At 33.6% G+C, this 25,690-nt stretch overlaps 1 protein-coding gene across 50 annotated transcripts in view; it reads right to left on the reverse strand.

Annotated features, from left to right (window-relative positions):
• Nucleotides 1–16,488, reverse strand: part of LOC114329324 (serine-rich adhesin for platelets) — a 31,239-nt gene extending 14,751 nt beyond the window's left edge. For all 50 annotated transcript variants that reach the window (XM_050649667.1, XM_050649676.1, XM_050649659.1 and 47 more), the window contains exons 1-4: nucleotides 16,354–16,488; nucleotides 6,224–6,274; nucleotides 4,402–4,872; nucleotides 98–442 (exon numbers count right to left, since the gene is read on the reverse strand). In XM_050649667.1, the coding sequence (XP_050505624.1) occupies nucleotides 98–442; nucleotides 4,402–4,872; nucleotides 6,224–6,274; nucleotides 16,354–16,426 (940 nt within the window). In that variant the 5' untranslated portion in view covers nucleotides 16,427–16,488. The remainder of the gene's footprint in view (nucleotides 1–97; nucleotides 443–4,401; nucleotides 4,873–6,223; nucleotides 6,275–16,353) is intronic.
• Nucleotides 16,489–25,690: the final 9,202 nt, after the last annotated feature.

A 25,690-nucleotide genomic window follows, 5' to 3' on the forward strand; every position in this document is an offset into this window, starting at 1 on the left:
ATTTATATCAATAAAAATAAAATAAAATAATGATCAAATTGTATAATATTATAATCATTAAAGGAATAAAACAATTCATTGCCTATCAAATACTTACTTATATTTTCACGAATGCAAATATTATCACTAAGAGTTGTAGTGTCTTGAGGAGTTTCTTGCGTGGTCGTAGTAGACGAAACTGTAGTTGAACTTTCAGTTGTACTGTTTGTAGCTGTCGAAGAATTGGCAGTTGTAATTGTGGTAGGTTCAACAGTCGGTTGAGTTACATCTGTTCCACTACATCCTGCATTCTGTGGCCAATCACAAATATTCAATTTTGCATTAAAATGAAGACCTTCTGGACAAGTGTGTTCATATGGCACACCGTTGGAACATTGGCAAAATTTAGAACAATTGCTATGTGAGAAATAGACGGAATCTGGTCCATCAACTGCTGGACAAGCTAAAATAATATTTATCAATTTATAAATAAGATATATCTAATATTATTACATATATAATATTATATTTTATCAAGGTCAATTTAAAATTGATAATTTCTATTGCGCAGGTGTTATTATATAGGGTGTTCCAAAATTAGGGGAACGGTCGAATAACGGTCGATAAATTATAAATATAAACGGATTAATATCTCAAGAAATACACTTCTAAATGACAAACCAAAAAACACGTGTCTAATATTTTTGATAAACCTATCGAATGACACCAAACGACTCCGTACTCCAAACTCTGGAGGTCTGGTGAGAAGTAACTCTAAAATCTTAAATAGAAACTCCCGTTTTTTTATTGCACTTTTTAAAGCAGTGGGGGTCATGTCTGGTTTTACTCGATAATATTTTTCAGTTTGATCATTCATGTTCATGTTCCCGATGTTCATTTCGCGAAATATTCGACCGTTGCGCTACTTCTGGGACACCCTGTATAAAGATGATATAACAGAAAAAACAACTTTTTTTCTGGTTTTACCTTGAAAAGTCCTGCAGTATACCAGAATTTGAACTGCTTTAGCCAATGTGTCTTCAATATTCTAATTTTAGTATTTTTACTACGTATATTATTTCTTTTTTGTAATTAATATTTTTATATAAGTATTAACACAATAACTAATGGACCAGAAAAACTTCTTTAAACTAAATAACGCTTCTTAGTTGAGTTTAAGAAAAAGTGGAGAAGTTGGAAAACCTGGTGGAGTTTTGATATTTTGTTCGGGAAGCCTTATTGCGGATAATCTATTTATACCAGTTTATTTTCTACCAAATAAAGAAGTGTAAAAAATGTATGTTTTTAACAGATTTTTCACGAATAACTCATAAACTATAAGTTTTTACAAAAAAGTTATTATTACCAAAATTGAAGCTAATAAAAAACGATATAAACTCTTTACTATAGAAATCTTTTAATGTTATCTAAAAGTGAGTTATAGGTAATTGAATGTATATTTTTTATAACATAAACTTATTAAAAAACATTTGTCAAAGTACTTAGAAATATCTATCAAATGAGCTCCCGAACGAGTCGATAGCATTAAAATTTATGCTCCAAAAATTTTTCAAAACGTATCTTTCAAAAATGTTTCCAAAAAATGTTATTGTTTTTTTAATACCTCTGTTAATTTTTAAGATATCAGGTTCACCTAAAAAACATTTGAAAGTTAATTCTAAGGGCTATTAAACATCGTTGAATTTAATCTTTTACACCCCTTACTTTTTTAAAACTAAAAAGTTCAATGGCCCCGGTTACATGGTTCTCGCAACAAAATTTAAGCTTTAAACGTTTCTATCTCGGTTATTTTTTACCCTACAGAAATAGTAAAAAAGGTAAAGTATTTGTTGGAGAAAAAACTTAAAATTTTGTTATATATCATTTTCTGTTATATTGAGTAATTTTGGAGTTATTATCAAAAGAAAATGAAAAATATAATAATTTTACAAATTCTGATTTGTTTAAATTATATCTTTTTTCAAAATTATGCCTCCTAAACTGGTCAAAATTGTTGAAATAATTACTTATGCTAATATAAAGAAATTATTATGAGGATTTCTATAAATTTTAATTTTTGTGGAAATGGCATATGTTTTATTTTTCACTTTTTCCTAAAAAAATCGAAAGGGTTCTTTTATTTTCATCATAACTTGCTTAATTTTGATGCTATTAACTTCTTCTGGAGCTCATTTGATAGGTATTCCAAAGTGCTTTGTTAAGTGCTTTAAAGGTATATTTTGTAAAATGCATCGTTTTCCCGTTATTTAAGCTTGTATATTTAGATTTGAGTACTCGTCGAAAAAAATATACATTCAATTACCCATAACTCACTTTGAATTACCATTACTTTAGTTATTTAAGTGAGAAGTGCATTCAATTTTTTATTTTCTTCAATTTTGACAATAATAACTTTTTTGTGAAAGTTGATAGTTTTTGGGTTATACGTGAAAAACAGCTTTAAAACGTGCAATTTTTACGAAAAAAAATCTTTGATCTTTAGTAACTCAAAAAGTATTGATTTATATTAATAACTGTAAATAACAAATGTTGGCAGTTTTTGGAAATTATGGCAGGTACTCCAGGAAACTTCTATCAATCATACACTTATAAAGGCTATTCAGAATATATACAACAACATGGAAGCACAGATAAAATTAGGCAACAGAATATCCGAACCATTCAGAGTCAATAAAGGCCTACGACAGGGGTGCTGCATAACACCGACAATTTTTAAAATCTATATTGGTAAAGCTCTCCACCAGTGGAAATCGAAATGCAAAGGAATGGGCATACAGGTGGACGATGATACTTGTTTGTATACCCTCCAATTTGCCGATGATCAAGCAATATGTGCAAATGACAAAGAGGATCTCGAGTACATGACATGAAAACTGAATGAGGAATTTGAAAAATGGGGTTTGATAATGAACATGGAAAAGACGGTGTACCTCTGCGTAGGAGAAAAAACTACTGACCTGCAACTGGAAAAAAATAAAACAATAAAACGATGTGAAGAATGTAAATAAATGGGAATAAATTTTAACAAAGAAGGAACGGATGATGCAGAGATAAACAGTATAAAAAATAAAGCTAGAAAATTAATTAAATCTCTGAATAGAATATTATGGAGTACTCAAATAGGAAAACAAAGAAAATTGAGAACATATGACAAAATGATAAAAAGCACACTGCTGTACGGATCTGAAACGTGCCGTCTGAAAGAACATCAAATAAGGAAAATAGAAGCCACAGAAATGGATGCACTAAGAAGAGCAGCCAGAACAACGAAACTTGATAGGGTTCGAAATAACACAATTAAGGAAGAAATAGGTCTATAAAAAACTGTGACCGACTGTATAGATAGAAAACAGCTTATATGGTATGGGCATGTTCAAAGAATGCCAGAAGAGAGACTACCAAAGAAAGTAACAAAATAGATACCACCGGAACCCAGAAAACGAAGAAGACCAAAGAAATCGTGGGTGGAAGGAGTTCGAAGATCAATGAGCGAACGAGGATTGACAGAGGACGATTGTAATGATAGGACGCGATGGCAATTGGGCATCGGACAACATCGCAGGACGTTCTAACCCGAATCTATAATATACAAAAATAACAAATTTTGCTTAGAATTTAACCCTGTATCGACTTATGGTATTATTTTTAATAAAATAATTTTCACCCCCGAGAAGGGGTGGCATTCACCCCAGGGTAGAAGCGCAAGTTGGCATCATGTCACCTTTGTTCCTTAAGGTATCCTCTAATTACTCACCAATTTTCATTAAAATCGAAGAAAGTTCAACGAAATCGGAGGTGAAAACGTTCAGTGACTGCACTAGTATTGCCGGCTATGACATAATATGGAAGTGAAACATGGGCTTTTACCAACAGCGTAGTCCACAAACTTCAAGTGACTTAGAGAGCTATGGAACGGAGAATGCTCAACATTAAGCTGAGTGATCGCAAATCCAATGAAGAAGTAAGAAGACGAACAAAAGTAACACATGTGATCCAAAAGATTGACATGTTAAAATGGAATTGGCAAGACACATAGGAAGAATGGAAGACAACCGTTGAGCGAAACGAGTTCTTGAATGGCGACGAAGGCAAGTAAGAGAAGTAGAGGCAAACCTCAAACCAGATGGACTAGTCCATCTGGTTTGAGATTTGCCTCTACTTGACTGATCACGAATGGATGTAAAAAACAGCGAACAGAAATGAATGGATACACTTAGTGAAGGCTTACATCCGATGATGTATGGAATATCTGTTGATGATGATGCTGATTTTCTATCTGTTGCTTAAGTTACAGTAATTTGTAGAACACACTGGAATGTGGTAATTATCGAAAACTTTTAATTTCTAATTTGAATTAGGTCTTGCAGATTTATTAAAACATTAATTTATAGTTGTTCTCACCTATGTTTTGCTGAAGACATAAATTATCAACTTTTATAGTTGTAGCAGCAGTTGTTGAAGTAATTGGTCCCGATGTAGTGGAGGGAGCAGGTGTTGTGGTCGTCCTAGTGGTGGTTACTGGGGCAGAAGTAGTGGTAGTGGGAGTTGTTGTTGTAGGAGCAGTAGTTGAAGTAGAGGTGGTGGTCGGCGCCGAAGTAGTAGTAGGAGCAGGTGTTGTGGTAGTCGTAGTGGTAGTAGTTGGAGCCGGCGTAGTGGTAGTAGTAGTTGTAGTAGTAGTTGTTGTACTTACTACAACCCCTTCACCGGTACATCCAGCCTGCGCAGGATAATCACAAACGTTAAGACTTGGATTGAAATGTAACCCCGGCGGACAATTGTGTAGATATGGAACTCCGTTGGAACATTGACAGAACTTGGTGCAATCTGCTAATGGAAAGTAAACCGATGTTTGACTGTCTACTGCAGGGCAAGCTAAAAGATGTGGTAAAAACGTAATTTAGTAGAGAATAAGATTATTTATCACAAATTGCAAAGTCTCAGATGCAGAATTCACCATTATAATAAAACTAAAATGGTAAATAGTTGTTTAAATCTGAAACTTTTCTTGTTGAAAGTTCTTTGTGGTACATCCTTAATCTGCGACTTTTACAATTTATAAGACCACAAACGACAAATATAGAAAACAAAAAGGACTCTACTAGTTGCAATCACATTCCGTTTTCATTCGTCTAGGAAAAGGACAGAAAGAAACTTCCTAGTACTCAAATCTGAGTATAGATAGAAAAGTAAAAGATGGTTTTGCTTGTTTTCGATTCAGAGGGATGCACAATCGCTGGACAGCTATTTCCACCATTGCAGACTTCCTCAATAGCGCTAGCGTGCACACTTCTAAATCGAAAAACAGCTCGACCATCTAACCATTCGAAAACGGAATGTGATTGCATATAGTGGAGTCCTTTTTGTTTTCTATATTCGTCGTCTGCGGTCTTATAAATTGTAAAAGTCACAGATCAAGGATGTACCAAAAAGAACTTTCAACAAGAAAAGCTTCAGATTTAAATAACTATTTACTATTTTAATTTTATTATAATTGTTAATTCTGCATCTGAGACTTTTCAATTTGTTTAAGAGATGTCGCTGGATCGCGTCCCAATAGGAATTTTAATGATCTTTGAAATTCCCCTTAAATAGATGGTCGAGCTGTTTTTCGATTTAGAGGTGTGCACGCTAGCGCTGTTGAGAAAGCCTGCAATGGTGGAAATAGCTGTCCAGCGGTTGTGCATCGCTCTGAATCAAAAACAAGCAAAATCATCTTTTACTTTTCTATCTTTACTCAGATTTGAGTACTAGGAAGTTTCTTTCTGTCCTTTTCCTAGACGAATGAAAACGGAATGTGACTGCATATAGTGGAGTCCTTTTTGTTTTCTATATTTGTCGTCTGCGGTCTTATAAATTGTAAAAGTCGTAGATTAAGGATGTACCAGAAAGAATTTTCAACAAGAAAAGTTTCAGATTTAAATAACTATTTACCATTTTAATTTTATTATAATGGTCAATTTTGCATCTGAGCATTTTCAATTTGTTTAAGAGATGTCGCTGGATAGCGTCCCAATGGGAATTTCAATGATCTTTGAAATTCCCCTTAAATAGATGATCGAGCTGTTTTTCGATTTAGAGGTGTGCACGCTAGCGCTGTTGAGGAAGCCTGCAATGGTGGAAACAGCTGTCCAGCGATTGTGCATCCCTCTGAATCGAAAACAAGCAAAACCATCTTTTACAAGATTATTTATATTTTATATGCATAGAACTATTTTTTACTTACAAAATCCAGCCTGAAGACATAGGGCATTGTGTCTTAATTGTTGGACAATTTCTGAAAATAAAAATGTTTTAATGATTGAAAGTAACTATTAAATATTTCTATAATTATTTTCTATTACCAGTTTTGTGCGGAAAATTGTCAAATAAAAAATTAAACATCTCATAAAATACTGTAATGTGAAAATCGGTTAAATAACAGTTTTGCGCTGCATTATAAATTGCATACATGCCATAAAAGAACGGCATAAAAATGAAACTTCTCTTTGTCATTGTCAGCACGTAGAAAATTCATAAGGGAATGGTGATCATGTTTGGTCTTTTTTCTCTTTCAGGTATAGGGAATGCTTAAGAAATAAAAAAGTACCATAAAATATAATTTCATTACAATACTAAAATACAGGGTGTTCCATTTAGGAAAACTCAGAAAATACTCATTCCGAGTTTCGACCAACCCTGTATACTAAAATTCAACATTTAGCTATACTAATAATTTTTGACAGTAGTAGACTATATCAGAAATCATTTGGACATAAATAGAGTTTTTGATATGTCAAACTAATACAATTCTACAGAGTGTGAAAGTTGCTACAAAGTTAATAAAAAAACGTAATTATCGTTTAAACTACCCTGTATAACATTACAAAACCTAATATTTTAAGAAAGAAGACATCGAGGAGAATCCAAAAATAAAATGTAAAAATATACAGGGTGTCTCATTTAAAAAAAAACGAAGTTATAAGCAATTTCTGGTATAACCGGAAGTAGCAAATAAATGAAAATATCTTCATTAAATAGATCATTCTTCAAAACCCCTTCATTTCAATTTTCATGACTCTGCCGCCTTTTGTTCTCGAGATATAGGCCGTTTATCTGCTTCACCCTGTATAGTATGCCAAAAAATCATAATTTAAAAATAAAAATCGACCTCTTTCGGGATTTCTCTCCAAAATCCCCCATTATTGATGAAATGAATTTATTCCAACCTAAACGTCCTCACTGTATATCATAATACACTTTGATGGTTTTTCATTAAAATTAAAATTTAACTTAATTAAAAAATGATAAGGTCCTTTAATTTTTCTCATCTTATTCTTATTACATATATGCGAATGGGTACCAGAAACAGTCAGCATATTGTGATTAACAACCCAGCCTATTGTGATTAACAACCCGGAAATTAAGGGAGTGCTAGAATTTGTATATCTGGGCAGCATCATTAACAACTGTAACTGTAGTTCAGAGCGTGATAAGCAGGAAATAATTAATAGGACTAGTAGTGATTACAATATGCTTAATCATAACACAAACACAATGAAAAGGCTGTATTACTATATGGGTGTAAAACGTGAAAGGTACCAGCACCAATAGGAAACCGACATTTTGGCCTAATCGAATCTCTAATGAAAATTTGATGTTGCTATGATAAATTTGAATTATATAGGAATATATTTGAATGTGTGAAGTGCAAAATTCTGAGATGGGAATTCCTAATATCCGTCAGCTCTGGAAGCTCAAAGAGCCTACTCGAGAATAATAAAACCATAATAAGAATTGAAAACCGTAAGTCCAACCCTTTTAAAGTCCAAAGGATGTATTTTATCTGTAAGTTTCTTCAACTACTATTATATGGAGAATGTTATTGTGTATCATTTTGTCAATCAAAGATAGAATAAAAATTTTATTTTTTTTATATAACGCGGGCACATAAATTTGATACACCCTGTATATTGATTTGTAACTATTTATTAGAAGTTAGCTTTTAAGCAGTGGGTTTATCCTTAATGAGTTTTTCCATGGATAATAATTTTAAAACGGTTGCTTTGTTACGGTGAGGCCAAAAGCCAAAGGTAATTATTATATTTATAAAAGTAAGGTAGAGAAAGTTGAAATTTTAAGCCTCTTTGTTTAAGCCCCAAGTAAATTTGTAGAATTGCCGAAAAGTATTTTTCATGAGTAGAAGTAATTGTTTGGAAGGATGCATGGGTTTTTCGAATGAAAAAAGTGGAATGGGGATGAGAGAAGGTTGAATGTTCAGATAGTTTGGAAAAGGAGATTATTATGTGACCGGCATCGGAGAAGAGCAGTCAAAGTTTTCGTGAATAGTTCAGAAGCAAGTACCAGTGGTTGTTAGATAGTGAAGAGTGTAGCTGAAAAGTGGAACGAGAGACAGATCAAATTGAGAAGAAATACCTCTTTGATTCTGTAAAGTCCAAGGGAGAGAATATTATTGTGAGAAAGAGAGGAGGGAATTTTGGAGTTTTTTAACGAGTACTGGTTAAAAGAGGTGTGGCTCGTGTTTTGGAGAATAAGTTGCTGGTATGCTGCTGGATTGGTGCTGAGAACGGAGAGGGCTTTGAAGCCTAACATAATCAACAAGGAAGAGCTGTTTGGGCCAAGAGGAGACATCATTGTGTGTGAATCAAAAGGTCAATCAATAATTTATGTGATAAATTTTCTTTATGTTCAGAAGTTAATTTTTTTTTTAGTAAAAGAATATGAGATAATATTCCAATATTTCAAAAATTTAATAGGAAGTATAAGTAGTTTTGCGTATACTTAAATTTGTTTGTTTTAGTTTGTTTTATCAATGTTATCAGGAAGAAACCGATAAATATTTGTTGAATTAAAATTAATTTATGTGGTAAGAGTTTCATTGGGACAGTTATGCCCACAGGATTTAATTGATAAATTTTCAGAGTATTGTTTTTGATAATAAAAGATATTTGTATGTGCTTATTAATGGTATTTCTATTTATTCCCTTTTCCTATTTTATCCCCGATAAGGATCAACTAAGAGATACTGAAACCACGAGAAAGGATAAGTATAACCTAAGATAATTTAGTTATTTTTTTTTGTATGATAAAAAGGTACCCTGAGATTTTTCTTAATTGTATGTATGATTTACGACAATTGAATAATTAATTAAATAAATACTAATTAATACAAAAGTAAGAGAAAGCAGATCATAACAATATATAATGACAAAATCACTTGACAGTGACAATTAGCCCAATCATTTGGTAGTTTTACCTAGACAAAGTTTCCCGGTAGTTTTGAAAATTGGTAATTTTATGGATTTTGGTATGCTCTTTTCGAATTTCAAATTTTCTACCTCGTATCTCGGCCGCACACGCGCCTAATAACAGTTTTTTTAATATCTCCTTTTGGGCATATTTTACGAAAAAAACATTTCTGTACAAAATTAAACTAGAAACAATTTTCTACAATTTATGTATTTATAATTTTTTTCATAAACTCAATCATTTTTGTCGTTCGAGCGCCGCAACGTATATTTCAATAGACGCAGACGTTTTGAAAAAAAAAAAAAGAATGTGTGTGTGTGTGTGTGTGTGTGTGTGTGTGTGTGTGTGTGTGTGTGTGTGTGTGTGTGTGTGTGTGTGTGTGTGTGTGTGTGTGTGTGTGTGTGTGTGTGTGTGTGTGTGTGTGTGTGTGTGTGTGTGTGTGTGTGTGTGTGTGTGTGTGTGTGTGTGTGTGTGTGTGTGTGTGTGTGTGTGTGTGTGTGTGTGTGTGTGTGTGTGTGTGTGTGTGTGTGTGTGTGTGTGTGTGTGTGTGTGTGTGTGTGTGTGTGTGTGTGTGTGTGTGTGTGTGTGTGTGTGTGTGTGTGTGTGTGTGTGTGTGTGTGTGTGTGTGTGTGTGTGTGTGTGTGTGTGTGTGTGTGTGTGTGTGTGTGTGTGTGTGTGTGTGTGTGTGTGTGTGTGTGTGTGTGTGTGTGTGTGTGTGTGTGTGTGTGTGTGTGTGTGTGTGTGTGTGTGTGTGTGTGTGTGTGTGTGTGTGTGTGTGTGTGTGTGTGTGTGTGTGTGTGTGTGTGTGTGTGTGTGTGTGTGTGTGTGTGTGTGTGTGTGTGTGTGTGTGTGTGTGTGTGTGTGTGTGTGTGTGTGTGTGTGTGTGTGTGTGTGTGTGTGTGTGTGTGTGTGTGTGTGTGTGTGTGTGTGTGTGTGTGTGTGTGTGTGTGTGTGTGTGTGTGTGTGTGTGTGTGTGTGTGTGTGTGTGTGTGTGTGTGTGTGTGTGTGTGTGTGTGTGTGTGTGTGTGTGTGTGTGTGTGTGTGTGTGTGTGTGTGTGTGTGTGTGTGTGTGTGTGTGTGTGTGTGTGTGTGTGTGTGTGTGTGTGTGTGTGTGTGTGTGTGTGTGTGTGTGTGTGTGTGTGTGTGTGTGTGTGTGTGTGTGTGTGTGTGTGTGTGTGTGTGTGTGTGTGTGTGTGTGTGTGTGTGTGTGTGTGTGTGTGTGTGTGTGTGTGTGTGTGTGTGTGTGTGTGTGTGTGTGTGTGTGTGTGTGTGTGTGTGTGTGTGTGTGTGTGTGTGTGTGTGTGTGTGTGTGTGTGTGTGTGTGTGTGTGTGTGTGTGTGTGTGTGTGTGTGTGTGTGTGTGTGTGTGTGTGTGTGTGTGTGTGTGTGTGTGTGTGTGTGTGTGTGTGTGTGTGTGTGTGTGTGTGTGTGTGTGTGTGTGTGTGTGTGTGTGTGTGTGTGTGTGTGTGTGTGTGTGTGTGTGTGTGTGTGTGTGTGTGTGTGTGTGTGTGTGTGTGTGTGTGTGTGTGTGTGTGTGTGTGTGTGTGTGTGTGTGTGTGTGTGTGTGTGTGTGTGTGTGTGTGTGTGTGTACGCAAGTAAGAAGTTATACTTCTATTATATGATTTCAACGAAATAAATATAGGTACTTAAAACAGTTTATTTGTATTAAATAAATAAGAAAAAGGAATAACATCGTCCGTCCGTGTCCGGATTCGAACCCGGGACCTTCGCGTTACGTAGTCGAATGCTCGACTAACAACCCATCAGGGTTTTGTTTTGACGGCTGCTCTGACGTAATTACAAACGACGGTGACAAATAAATCAAGTGAAGTATAATTAATATAAAAATGTGTAATACTTATCATCTTACTCCCAAGGAAGACAAATCCAAAGACACAAAAATTATAATAAATACATTTACTAAAAACACTAATAAATTCTTTTTAAACCTTAGTTGCGCTGATATATACATAACTTGGATGATTTAGCAACTAACAACATACTGTCTGTGTGCGCATGCGCCCAGGATTATAAAATTTCACCCTCGATCGCAAAGAAGTATAACTTCAAAAAACTCATTTCCACACCACCTGGAGGTAGAGTAAGCAGCGCGTTTTTTATTGTGGTTTCACCTGTAGACCGAATTCACATTTATTAATTTAGAAATTTAGCTCAATCTCCTTTGTTTTGCTGTTCCTGATGAACCAGGTGTTACAACTTCGTCCTGAGCATCGATCGAGACATCGCAGACCGAAATTTCGTCCGCATCTGCGATGTAACTATCAGACTCATCACACACCTCTTCGTTTTCGATTTCATCAAAAGCTTTTTCAAAAATAGTCGCCGTTCTTCCTCTTTATCGTAATTTCAGCATATAACGGAGCAATTCAGTCCAATATATTCGTTTAAAAGCATGTTTTCTTACTTTTCACTTACTTAAGAGGAGGAAGGAGTATAGGAAGAAGGAGAGTATCATGGTTGAAGAATTTAAGGGACTGGTTTAAATGCAGTTCCATAGAACTCTTCAGAGCAGCTGCAGATAGAGTAAAGATAGTGATGATGATATCCAACCTCCGATTGGTAGACGGTATTTAAAGAAGAAGAAGTAACCTTATAATTGAAGGAGAAAACAATTAATTTAACCAGGTTCCCAGATATTTGTAGTAATTCAGTCTCTCTACTTGTATGTTGCTTAGAAATAATCATGAACTTGGTTTTCTTAACGTTTATATCCATATTTTATACTGACTTCAAGTAATTTATTTACTAATCGTTGCAGTGGTTCTAGACTATCTGCCAAAATAACTGTGTCGTCTGCAAATCTTATGTTGTTCAAGATTTTTCGGTTTATATACCCTGTTCTTCCTCTGATGTTGCTTCCTTAAAAATAGCTTTGCTTTACAGATTAAATAACAATGGAGACAACACGCAACCCTATGTAGTGCAGGGCCGGCGATAACGGACCTGCAAGGGATGCACTGCAGGCGGGCGCCCCTGTTTGGGAGCGCGGAAAATGAGCTTTTTTCTACTGGTGTTATAAAAAATGTTAGCTTAAAAAAGAAACAAATATCCTAGCACCGGTACTGCCTGTGTAACACCTCTTTTGATTTCTACAGTTTCTGTTTCGTCATTTTCGATTCTAACCTTTGCTTTTTGATTCCAGTACAGATTGACAATAACCCGTATATCTCGACTGTCCACATTCTTTTCCTTCAAAAGTTTTCCTTTAAAAGGACCGTGTGTAATGCCGACATCTCACACAAAATATGACTGTAGTACCCTGTGAGACGCCGGCCTCCATCATTATTAAATGCTCTAAAATGCTATTAAAATGCTCTAAAACAGCCTGGGATAAAACGAGAGTTTTTAGTTTCTCGTATTGTTTTCAAAATAAGGTAATGAAATTATAGTTACCACGGTTTTAAAAAAGTTTATTAAAACTTGTGTATTGGATATTGAAACTAAAATGTGATGATAAAATGGTACACAATATTTGGTACAAAATTACAAGTTATTGATTGGAATGGGACGTTTCGATGCCGCCGGTTCATCGCCGGCCGTTTCGATGCCGCCGGTTCATCGCCAGTCCATTTCATCGCCGTCATATCTCGCATTTCCTAGAATTCCTAATTAATACTAAAAATAACTAATAATTCTAACTGTCGAAAATTCGGAAATATATCAGATAGCGATTAATTGACTGGCGATGAATCCGCCGGCATCGGCATCGAACTGGCGACATCGAAACGGCGCGCGGCGGCGATGAAACGTCCTAGACCCTTATTGATTTAAGTGATCGGTAGTCAAGGTGTTACGGCAATAGTAAAATATTTTAGAAAAATATATGCAAAGCACGTTGTGGTGTACATGAATAATAGTTTCTGACGCTGGTACGCGGATACTATTGATTTTACAGAAAAATTATAAATACAAAAATGGTAGGAAATTTTTCCTACTTTAATTTTGTACATAAATATTTTTTTCGTAGAATGCGTTGGAAAAGAGATATTCCCAAAAAACTGTTATTAGGCGCCATTTTTCAATATGGCGGCATGAGCGTCGGAGGGAGGTAGCAAAGTTGAAATTCAATTAGAACACACCGAAATCCATAAAATAACCAATTTTAAAAACTCACGGAAAACTTTCCAGCTAACCGCCTTTTTCGACCAAATGACTGAACTAAATTGGAATGTCGATATCTTTATCGCAGGCAAAAAGATCTCAAACCTTCGATATGCAGATTTCAGAAAGCAATAGATGTAGTCTCCAGATCATTAAACTAAAATTAACATAGTAAATTATTATTCACATTCACTGCAAACGAGTTTATTTAAGTTCGTACATTAGAAATGCAGGCTCTTGTTAAACCAAAATTCGTAAGAGAGTAGGAATTTTTAAAATGATAAAAATATGGAAAGAGCGTTCCTTGTTGAAAAGAAACAAAATTAGATTGCTACGTGCCTTAATTTTTTCTATATTTAGTATCTAACGGGTCCGAAACATGGACAATGCAATCGGACGATAGAAAAATAATTGACGCCTTCGAGATGTGTTGCTAGAGGAGAATTGTTGAGACATGTATCCACTATGTTCGCGCTCCTCTTGCGCTCCGCGCTCATGCAACTGGTCCACACAGTGGATACATTCGCGCTCCGTGCAACGGTGCGCGCTCCGCCTCAGCGCTTCAATCGGTGGCAGTTTATATATGTAGATGAGCGCATGCCTTACCCAAGTAGCACAATAAAAACATTTTAGTTTTATTTAAGGTTTATAAAGGTTTTATTGTGGTAAATAAGAAGATAATGGTTTTAAAGTTACCTTGTAGATATACTGCCAGAACTTTAAAACTGTTAAGCATTTCTACTAGTTTTAAAGTATCTAATAAGAGTATCAAATAAGACTAATTAATCTTAATAGATAATTTGTCTTATTGTAGTTTTAAAATGGTTTATTCTCAGTTCACTTTAAAACTAATCAGTTTTATGTGAACCTTCCGCACAGTTTAGTTTTATTAGATACTAGTTTGTTACCTTTTAGTTTTATTGCAGTTTTAAAGATTCTCCTAATATGACTAATAAAACCTATTATTAAAACTACTTGATCTCAAGACTATTTTGTCAGTAAAACATATGCCTTAAAACAATTTTTTTAGTTTGCTTTAAAGTTGCTTTCATAAAAGCAATTAGTAGGTTGTAATAAAACCAAACGCTCTTAACTGAATCAATTTGGTTACCGTAAAGACTAAACTATGCTTTTTGTTAGAAACAATAAAACTAAAGTCATCCCCTCTTCTTTCATATCCAAAATGATCGGCTATTTGTTTTATAGCGAAACAGAAGTGGAAGTACAGTTAGTGTGGAAGAAATAAGTCACAAGTACTTAAAATATAAACGAACTGGTCATTTTAAAAGAAAAATACAACACACGCAGCACTATGACGACTCGATTTTAGGTTAGATTCACATTAAAACCGAGTGTCATTATTGACAGCAGCATTAAAACTAAACGGTTTTAATTCCAAGGCAACCTTGCTTTTATGTAGGATATATACTCTTGGAAAGGTATAAAATAAAACCATTTGATCTTAACAATTCTCTGTCGATAGGCCAAATAGTTTTATTTGGATTTTGGCCATATTGCTTTCTGGAGATGCTGAAAGCCATGATAGATTACAATATAAGGTTTACATAAAAATTATAAATAAGTGTCTTAAAGACATAAATTCGATTTATTTTAACATTAAAACATTAAAATTGTAGATAAAATTATTTTTCTTTCAAATTAATATTTTTCAGATTTAATTTTTTTAAATTTTTTAATCGCCAAATGTCAAAAATTTTAGGGGGCGTGAGTTATTTAGACCTATTTTTGTTAACATTATCAATAAAGTTGGGTGCGCAAGTGTATTTCTACCTTGAAAATCAGAAATAACCAATTACTTTTTATTTTGTACCGTAGAGGTAAAGGGTAGTAACTCCATTTTTTTGTAATTTGGACTTAATACTTTTGCTAAGCTTAACTTGTTCCAATTTTATTTGTGGCAAAATTACTTTTTATTATTTTATGGTTACAAATACGTATCTACCTATCATAACACATGTAAAAATTTGTTGGCCTATATGGAATATATGGGTTAAAAGAATCATTTAATATGGCAAATTGACTTTAAAAGTTTCCATTTAAAAAACCTTTTTAAGTTTGCTATAAAACTGTCTGCACTTAAAGTGTCTTTTAACATGGTTTTAAAAGCACCTTCACAGCAGTGTTAAAACCAGTTGCTTAAGAAAACAAAGTTTTAAAAAGGTTTTTATTTTTGGTTTTATTGACCTCTTTCAGAGTGGGCCCTTTTATGCTGAAAGGGGTTTTATTGCAACCTTAAGGTTTACTTAAAAACCAAATGGTTTTAATTTTAGTTTTATTCTACAGTTTTAAAGCATCCTTAAAAGACTTAATAAACCCGTTCGGTGCTACTTGGGTACCCATTTGAACAGTTGCAGGAAGCGCGGAGCGCAAGAAGTTTGCAAACATAGTGGATACGTCCCTTTAGGATATCATGGATAGAGCACAGAGCAAATCACTCAACCCGTCAAGAGGTTAATAACCCTTAATCGACTCTCCTCTATTTGTCTCGCACACGTCTGAAAGTTTCTCAGGCAAGAAGAAGTAATGATAATTTTAAAAGATATAGAGTTTAGGAAAGCGTTGGCGGTTACAGAGGTAGAAGTCACTCACCCATTCGATGGACAAATCAAGGGCAGATTGTTAGTGACAAGATGATCTCTGAGTTTATGAGAGTAGTCCATGATAGAAGTCGATAGAAGAAGAGATAGTTGCTCGTATGGTAAGAAAGCACGAAACTCACTAATGAGGGAAATGGCTATAAAGAGGAGAGAGAGAGAGTGAGATCATAAAACGGAAGAAAAAATTATATTTATTAAAGGAAACCATTCAAAATGATGCATTAAAAGAATCTATGAAACTGTTGCTCAACAGCTAATAAAATCTTGCTCAACAGATTTGGCGATTTAGTACTAAATTAATTACTGTAATGGAGTTAATATATCTGTTATAGATTTCTGACTAAGATACAAATAGAAAAAATATTACCTTTGTTTGTAGCAGTAGATATTCCACCGATAAATAAAATCGCAAAAACTAAAGCCAAAGTCATATTATTCATTATAGAATATTATCTACTATGGCTATTACTTACATTTTTCTTCTACTACCACCGTACGCATTTATTTATACCAATAAGGAATATAAGAATATACAAGAGATAGGCAAAATGGAGGATTATCATTGTCAATTTTTAAGCTGTTATAAATTTTCAAATTTATTGTTTTTTTGAAAAAAGTCTGTTTGACTGAGACTCTTGGATTTTAGGATCAAGAAAATAAAAATATTAGACATGTTGATTATCTTTTAGTTGTAATATTGTCTTCATTATTAATCATGACCTTCGAGACATAAATATTGTCTCATATTTCATGAAACAAAATGTAACTAACTCTTTTTAAAATAATCACCAAAAAATCATAGACCATTAGCCTGGATCCCGCGTACCAAAAAACAGTTGATTAATAGCAAGATGAAAATTTATTAATAGCTGAACGGTGTCTAGTCGGACAAACTTTGATGTACGGGAACACTGGAACAGGGAAGTTTTAATTGTGGAACAGGTTAAAAATTTGAAACGTCAGACTACGAAAACGTCACATGTAGTTTGTCGGACAGAACTTCCAATTGATTTGTTGCCCTTTCATTAAACTCTCATGCAAAAATCAGACTGCTATTTATCACCTGCATAATTTCTGTCATTTAACATGTTCTACGTGTCGGACTTATTAAAATGCCCAGTTGGTGATAAATACCAGTCTGATTGTTACATGAGAGTTTAATGAAAGGGTAACAAATCAATACAATACAATTGGAAGTTCTATCCGACAAAATACATGTGACGTTTTCGTAGTCTGACGTTTCAAATTTTTAACTTGTTCCACAATTAAAACTTCCCCTGTTCAAATACATCCCCATACATCAAAGTTTGTCCGCCTAGACACCGTTAAACTATTAACAAATTTTCACCTTGCCATTAACCAACTTTTTTTGGTACGCGGGATCCCGACCTAAGGGCATTAGCATTAAAAGGACCGGAATAAATCGATTTTTAAATGCAGCACTCTAGAGACTTGCAACTTTTTGAATTGTGTTCAGGATGATCTCTGGAAAAAAGTCTACTATAGAAAAATGGGTGGATATACATATTTGCATTTTAAAATGCATAAAATGGATCCAAAAGTGCATAAACATGTTAAAATAAGCATAAAATTGATGCAAACAGATTACTTGAAGGTTTTTGGAGTCGCTGAACAAGAATACGCCATCAAAATCGATTCCCGGAGAACCTGGTGCTCAGGGTCACTGCTAAGGCACATCATCTTCTGGAGTGTTTAGAGGGTTTTCGGCATTAAATTGATGCAAATAGATTACTCGTCTTTGGGGTTGCTGAAAACGAATATCCCATCAGAACCGACACCCGGAACACCTGGTGTCTAGGCACACGTCATCTTCTGAATCCCGTTAACGTTGTAGTTCCTTTTAGCTCTCTTATTTTGAACATAATCAATAGCCTATAATACAAATATTTTGGCGACGAAGTAGTTTTCAATCCTAATAGTAAATTATTAATATTGAAAATATTAAAAATATTACTAAAAGATTTTTAAATTGAAAACTTATTGGTACACTTTCCTGGTGACACCTCCAAGACTTCTACAATTTGCAAGTCAAATGGATGCTGCAGTGAAGACGAGAGGGAAGGAATTCTACACTATGCAATTCACATCCCCCGTCTGCAGCTGGTAAAGTTCCAACGGAAAAATGCACCTAGTTACTCTACGGAGTAATACGACTATAAAATAAAAATGTATACCATTTTTATTCAGTTGCAATGCGAAGGCAAAACAATCTTACTTTTCAATCAGAATACGGAGTGAAGTCCAGTCCCTTGAATCGCGATTTTCGGCTCTTATTGGAGCCTTCATCGGAAGGAACGCAGGCACTGTTCTCCATATTTTAACTGATTCGCATCGAGAGGTTTTCCCACCCATTGCAACTGAAGTGATGATAGTAGCAACTGAAGTGAATTGCATAGTGTAGAATTCCTTCCCTGTCGTCTTCACTGCAGCATCCATTTGACTTGCAAATTGTAGAAGTCTTGGAGGTGTCACCAGGAAAGTGTACCAATAAGTTTTTAATTTAAAAATCTTTTAGTAATATTTTTAATATTTTCAATATTAATAATTTACTATTATGATTAAAAACTACTTCGTCTTTCAATGCCAGATGGCGCTAGCCACCTACTATCATCACTTCAGTTGCAATGGGTGGGAAAACCTCTCGATGCGAATCAGCTAAAATATGGAGAACAGTGCCTACGTTCCTTCCGATGAAGGCTCCAATAAGAGCCGAAAATCGCGATTCAAGGGACTGGACTGCACTCCGTATTCTGATTGAAAAGTAAGATTGTTTTGCCTTCGCATTGCAACTGAATAAAAATGGTATACATTTTTATTTTACAAATATTTTGGTTTGAGATTTCAGAACTGATTAGACCAGGGCATTTGGCACAAAATAAATGGATTTTTAAACACAGCACCTAGAGATTTGCATCTTTTTGAATTGTGTTCAGGATAATGTCAGGAAAAAAGTCTACTATAAAAAAATGGATGTAAATGCATAATTGCATTTTAAAGTACATAAAATGCATACAAAATTGCATAAACATCCCAAGTTCACTGCTAAGGCACTTAATCTGAAGTTTCGACGGTTTTCGGCACTATATTGGTGTAAACAGATTACTCGATGGGTTTTTTGGAGATGCTGAACGTGAATACGCCATCAGAACAGAACTTCTGTGCACCTGGTACCCAAAAAACCTCCAAACTCCAGAGGATAACATGCCTTACTAATGATCTTGGGTACTAGGTGGTCTGGGGTCGGCTTTGATGACGTATTCTTATTCAGCGACCCTAAAAACTGCCAAGTAATATATGTGCATGCATTCAAGGCCTAAAATCTTCAGAACCTTTAAACCCCCTCCAAACTTTTGTGTACGTTCCAATTAAATTGTTATTGCGGTACCATTAGTTAAACACAATGTTTTTATAACTTTTTTGCCGTTTTATATTTTTTAGATAAGCCAGTTTTTATCGAGATGCTGCTTCTTTTTTAATATGTTTGTGTACGTTAGGAGTAAACTATTATTGTAAACTTTTTTATATCTTAGTATTTTTTCGATAAACCACCATTTATCGAGATCTGCCTCCTTTTTTAATGTGTTTCAAAATATACCTAAAAATGTAAATTAATATCACTATAATTTTTTAAGATGCTCCTGTCATAAAGGAGCCCTTTGTAATTTCAATGGGCTGTAACTTTTTTTATGAGCACATTTGTACTAAGGTAAGTTAGGTTCAATCGATCTATTTTTGTTCCCATAATATGTGATTTAATTTATACCTGCATTTTTGTTACACCCTGTATGTTAATGCCAAAAACATACAAAAATGATTAAAACTGTAAAGGCATAACCAAAAGCATGATCTTAACTCAGACTATAACCCGTTGATAGCAGCAATGCAAGTAAAATTGAAAAAAATCTTACAAAGATCAAAATAAACTAACACTAGATATCACAAAAAATAAACGATACAGTGGAATATCAAAAACTAAAACAACAAAAATTAATGACAAAAATGAATGAAGTACAGAAAGAAATTTTAACAACAGATTAATTATGCCGATGAACAGTGGTTTCGCATGCTAAAAAGCATTATTTTAGACAGGTGAAGAAACGCTAAAGCCAGAAAAGAGATACAAAAAAACAGCAGTGAATAATCTCAGAAATCTTAAACTGATAGAAGAGGGAAGACATGTTAAGGACAGAAAAATAAGACTTAAGGTAAAGGAAGCTAAAGAAGTATTTTTTAATTTATTTCTGCTTTTTAAGTAGTATTTCGGCCTTATAGTCAGTTTATGCCTGGTTTTAATTATTTTCGAATTTAAAAAATGTTTTAGTGTCTACTATTAAATATTATTTTATTGCGATAAATACTTAACATATGACGCGATGAAAAATATCCAGGAAAAGTTAAATCACGTTCATGATTTACAACCCTATTATCCGAAGTTGATAAGAGAGTATTGTCATATTTACAACTAAACGTTGTTTGTTTATGGAGTCAGTCCATCGGTATAAATAAATATTATATCATGTAAATATAAATATAGATACAGAAGAGCAGTCCCTTTCCATTTTAATAGCTCTTTGGTCTTTGTCCGTCCTTCTATTGATGTCATTGTTCCATTCTTGTTTTATATATTTAGTGTACATGCGTTTATACCCTGTACGTGTACATTACAGTTTGTCAAACCTAAAGAGCAAGTTTGGCGACCTGTACATTTTGTTCTTATCTCGTCACTACTTATTATTCGGTCTCACAATCGGTTTTCTGTAATTCTTCAGAGTACAGTAGAACCCCGATTATCCGTGCTCCTCGGGACCGGAGGTGGCACGGATAATTGAAAAGCACGGATAATCCGAACATGTATTTCTTATGTATAATACATATGTACGTATACACATACATATGTACCTACCATAAAAAGATAACAGAAAAAATAAATCTTTCATTATGAGTCTCTATTTCGTCATTTAGAGTGTCCGTCAAGTGATTTACGATGATGCTATTTTGATAAAACCTCAAAAATGCAACTTAGACCAGGGCGCATCTGTAAACATATTAGTACATTTGGACGTTGAGAGGTGAATCAAATTTTGTTGCAGAAATTGCTTGAAAATAATTCAAATAATAGTATTTGAGTTATCCTCCCTCCCAAAAAGGTCCGGAACATTGTTTAAATAATCAAAATGTCAAAAAATTAATGAAAAATGTGATTTTTTTCTTCGTTTTTTGATTATAACTTTAAAAGCATTCATTTTCAAGAAAAGTTGACCCGTGTTGAGCTGGCCCCCCCACTTGAAAAAATCAAAAAACAAATAACCCTGATTTATGAGCTATTTATGAGCTTTCATATTCCGTAAACTAAAAATGTTGAGCTCGTTCCACTGAGCAAGAATTTAATACCTTAGTGGGGGGGGGGGGCTGAGTCAGCCCCCCGCAACCTAAAAATAGGAATATTGAATCGGTTTTTGCGGCAGAATTACGAGCTATTTATGAGCTCTTACAATTATATAGTTTCGATTTTTGAGCCCCCCAAACAATCCTTTAATTGATTTAACTTAAGAGAAAAATGCTGAGAAAACTTAAAATATATCGTATTGCGAATATAATTCCTATAGCTTATATACTCTAAGAATAAACTATTAAATCACGTGCATTTCGATTATTGAGCTACAACCCCTTCGCAAGAAAACCACCCTAACTTCCCGGCTTAAGAGAAAGTTGTACTTAAATGCATTAAATTAATTATTTGGCGACTACATATCATTTAATAATTTATAAGCTTCCACATTACGCGCATTTAGATCAGTAAATTGCAGTTTATTTTGTATAGTGCAGTCACTAAAGGTAAAAATCAACGATTACCTTCAATTTCGGTGAACCTTCATCGATTTTCACGAAAATTGGTCAGTGGTTAGAGGATACGTCAAGAAACAAAGGTGACATGGTACCACCTTGCGCCTTTACCCTGAGGGTGGATACCGCCCCTTCTCGGGGGTGAAAATTATTTTATAAAAAATAACTGCACAAATCAATAAAAGAACAAATTAAAAGCAAAATTTGTTATATAAAGTTATTAAAATAAGTCAATACTTTTTAAGTTATTAAAGATCAAAAATTTTAATTATTCGTGACAAAAAATGCATGTTTTGAAGCGGTTTTTCGCAAATCACTGAAAAACTGTAAGTTTTTACAAAAAAGTTAATAGTAGTTTAATTCGTATAGCTTATATTCTAAGAATAAACTCTTACATCACGCGCCTTTCGATTATAGAGCTACAACCCCTTCGCAAGAAAACCATCCCATATTCCCGGCTTAAGAGAGAGTTGTACTTAAAATAATTTAAATTAATTATTTGGCGACTACATATCATTTAATAATTTATGAGCTCGCAAAATATACGCATTTCAATTATTGAATTGCCATTTTCTTTCTATAGTACAGTCACTGAAGGTAAAAATCAACTACGCCCTTCGATTTCGGTAAATCTCCATTCATTTTCACGAATTGACAATAACAACTTGCGGTTTTAGCCTGGGGTATATGTCACCCCTTCTCGGGGGTGAAAATTACTTTATTAAAAATAACCCCACAAATCGAGAGAGGGACAAATTGTAAGCAAAATGTGTTATATTATGTTATTAATAAATCAATACTTTTTGAGTTATTAAAGATCAAATATTTTAATTTTTGTGAAAGAAAATGCATGCTTTAAAGCAATTTTTCATAAATAACTCAAAAAGTGTAAGTTTTTACAAAAAAAGTTTTCATCACTAAAATTGAAGCTAATAAAAAATATAATAAATTGCTTACTTGAAAAACCCTTTAATGTTAATTTAAAGTAAGTTATTGGTAATTAAATGTATATTTTTTTCTGCGACTGTTCAAATCTAAGGATTCAAGCTTAAATAACGGGAAAGAGATGCATTTTATAACACTTAGGTACTAAATACTTGTCAAAGTACTTAGAAATACCTATCAAAAATGAGCTCCAGAAAAAGTTAATAGTATCAAAATCCGCTCACCAATTTTCGTGAAAATGAATGGAGATTTACCGAAATTGAAGGTCATAGTTGATTCAGTGACTGCACTATAGAAAGAAACTGGCAAGTCAATAATTGAGATGCGTATATTTTGCGAGCTCATAAATTATTAAACGATATCTAGTCGCCAAATAATTAATTTAAATTATTTTAAGTACAACTCTCTCTTAAGCCGAGAATATGGGGTGGTTTTCTTGCGAAGGGGTTGTAGCTCAATAATCGAAAGGCGCGTGATTTAAGAGTTTATTCTTAGAATATCTATACGAATTAAACTACTATTAACTTTTTTGTAAAAACTTACAGTTTTTCAGTGATTTACGAAAAACCGCTTCAAAACATGCATTTTTTCTCGAATAATTAAAATTTTTGATCTTTAATAACTTAAAAGTATTGACTTATTTTAATAACTTTATATAATAAATTTTGCTTATAATTTGTTCTTTTATAGATTTGTGCAGTTATTTTTTATAAAATAATTTTCACCCCCGAGAAGGGGCGGTATCCACCCTCAGGGTAAAGGCGCAAGGTAGTACCTTTGTTTCTTAAGGTATCCTCTAACCAATGACCAATTTTCGTGAAAATCGATGAAGGTTCACCGAAATTGAAGGTAATCGTTGATTTTTACCTTCAGTGACTGCACTATACAAAATAAATTGCAATTTACTGATCTAAATGCGCGTAATTTGGAAGCTTATAAATTATTAAATGATATGTAGTCGCCAAATAATTAATTTAATGCATTTAAGTACAACTTTCTCTTAAGCCGGGAAGATAGGGTAGTTTTCTTGCGAAGGGGTTGTAGCTCAATAATCGAAATGCACGTGATTTAATAGTTTATTCTTAGAGTATATAAGCTATAGGAATTATATCCGCAATACGATATATTTTAAGTTTTCTCAGCATTTTTCTCTTAAGTTAAATCAATTAAAGGGTTGTTTGGGGGTGAAGGGGATGAGCTCAAAAATCGAAACTATATAATTTTAAGAGCTCATAAATAGCTCGTAATTCTGCCGCAAAAACTGATTCAATATTCCTATTTTTAAGTAGTGGGGGGGCTGACTCAGCCCCCCCCCCCCCACTAAAGTATTAAATTCCTGCTCAGTGAAACGAGCTCAAAATTTTTAGTTTGCGGAATATGAAAGCTCATAAATAGGGCTATTTGGTTTTTAATTTTTGCAAGTGGGGGCAGCTCAACACGGGTGAAAAGTTGTACTGACATAAAAGTTGCATAATTAAATTTCATACACTATAGAATTGGTTAAAAATTTTAAAAATAGTCACCCTTGTTGCAAAATAGCAATAATTGCGAAAAAAACATACAAAAACATGTATTCGCATTTTACGTTTTTAGGACCTTCATATTTCACCCAAGAAAACTTTATGATACAGTTAAACAATACTGTAAATTTCATTCAGATCGGTTTAATAGATTTTGCAAAATAAATTTTGCAATCCAGCTTTCGCAAAGAAAATTCATTTTTTCAAAATGTTACAGGATTTAAAATATAGCAGATAGCAAGTTGAAATTTTTTTACTTATAGAAGTGTACTGTACCTTTCATTTGCAATTTGCATAACTAAAATCGATTAACAACCACGGCGTCAGGAATTTTTTTGAATAAACATTAATTATTGGTGCTTCGCGCAAGACAGCGGATAGTTTGCTCTGATTGGGCATTCCAATGACCTTTGATAATGATTGATACATTTTAATTTTTATAACATTTCGATATAAATAAATAAATTTGTTTATTGCAAAATAAAAACACATACTCTATCCTTTGAAATAATATTTTTTTAGCAAAAACTTACTTTGTTCATATATTTTAACTTAGAGAATAAAAGTTTATTATTTTTAAACATATGCAATTGTGTAAACAATATTTCACAATCAATAATAAAATTAGTTTCATTTTTATGAAACTAAAATATTAAAATACAACAAAATATAGAGTAAGAAAATATTATATTAGATAAAGATTGGAAGAAATTTTGGTGGAAATCAACTTGTGTAAATCGAACACCGCTGTCCTGCGCGTAGCACCAAAAATTAATGTTTATTTAAAAAATGTCCTGACGCCTTGGTAATTAATCGATTTTAATTTTGCAAATTGAAAATGAAAGGTACAGTACACTTCTATAAGAAAAAAAATTTCAACTTGCTATCTGCTTTATTTTCAGTCCTGTAACATTTTGAAAAAATGAATTTTTTTTGCGAAAGCTGGATTGCAAAATTTATTTTGCAAAATCTATTGAACCGATCTTAATGAAATTTACGGTATTATTTTACTGTATCATAAAGTTTTTCTGGGTGAAATATGAAGGTCCTAAGTGTAGCATAAATGGTTGAAAAACGTAAAATTCGAATACTTGTTTTTGTCTGTTTTTTTCGCAATTATTGCTATTTTTCAACAAGGGTGACTATTTTTTAAATTTTTAACTAATTCTATATTGTAGGAAATTTAATTACGCAACTTTTATGTTAGTACAACTTTTCTTAGAAATGAATAGTTTTAAAGTTAAAATCAAAAAACCAATAAAAAAATCGAATGTTTCCTTTATATTTTGACATTTTGATTATTTAAACAATGTTCCGGACCATTTAGAGTGGGAGGATAACTCAGATATTATTATTTGAGTTATTTTCAAGCAA

This window comes from Diabrotica virgifera, chromosome 4 (assembly GCF_917563875.1).
Source record: "Diabrotica virgifera virgifera chromosome 4, PGI_DIABVI_V3a".
In the NCBI taxonomy this organism is placed as follows: Eukaryota; Metazoa; Arthropoda; class Insecta; order Coleoptera; family Chrysomelidae; genus Diabrotica; species Diabrotica virgifera.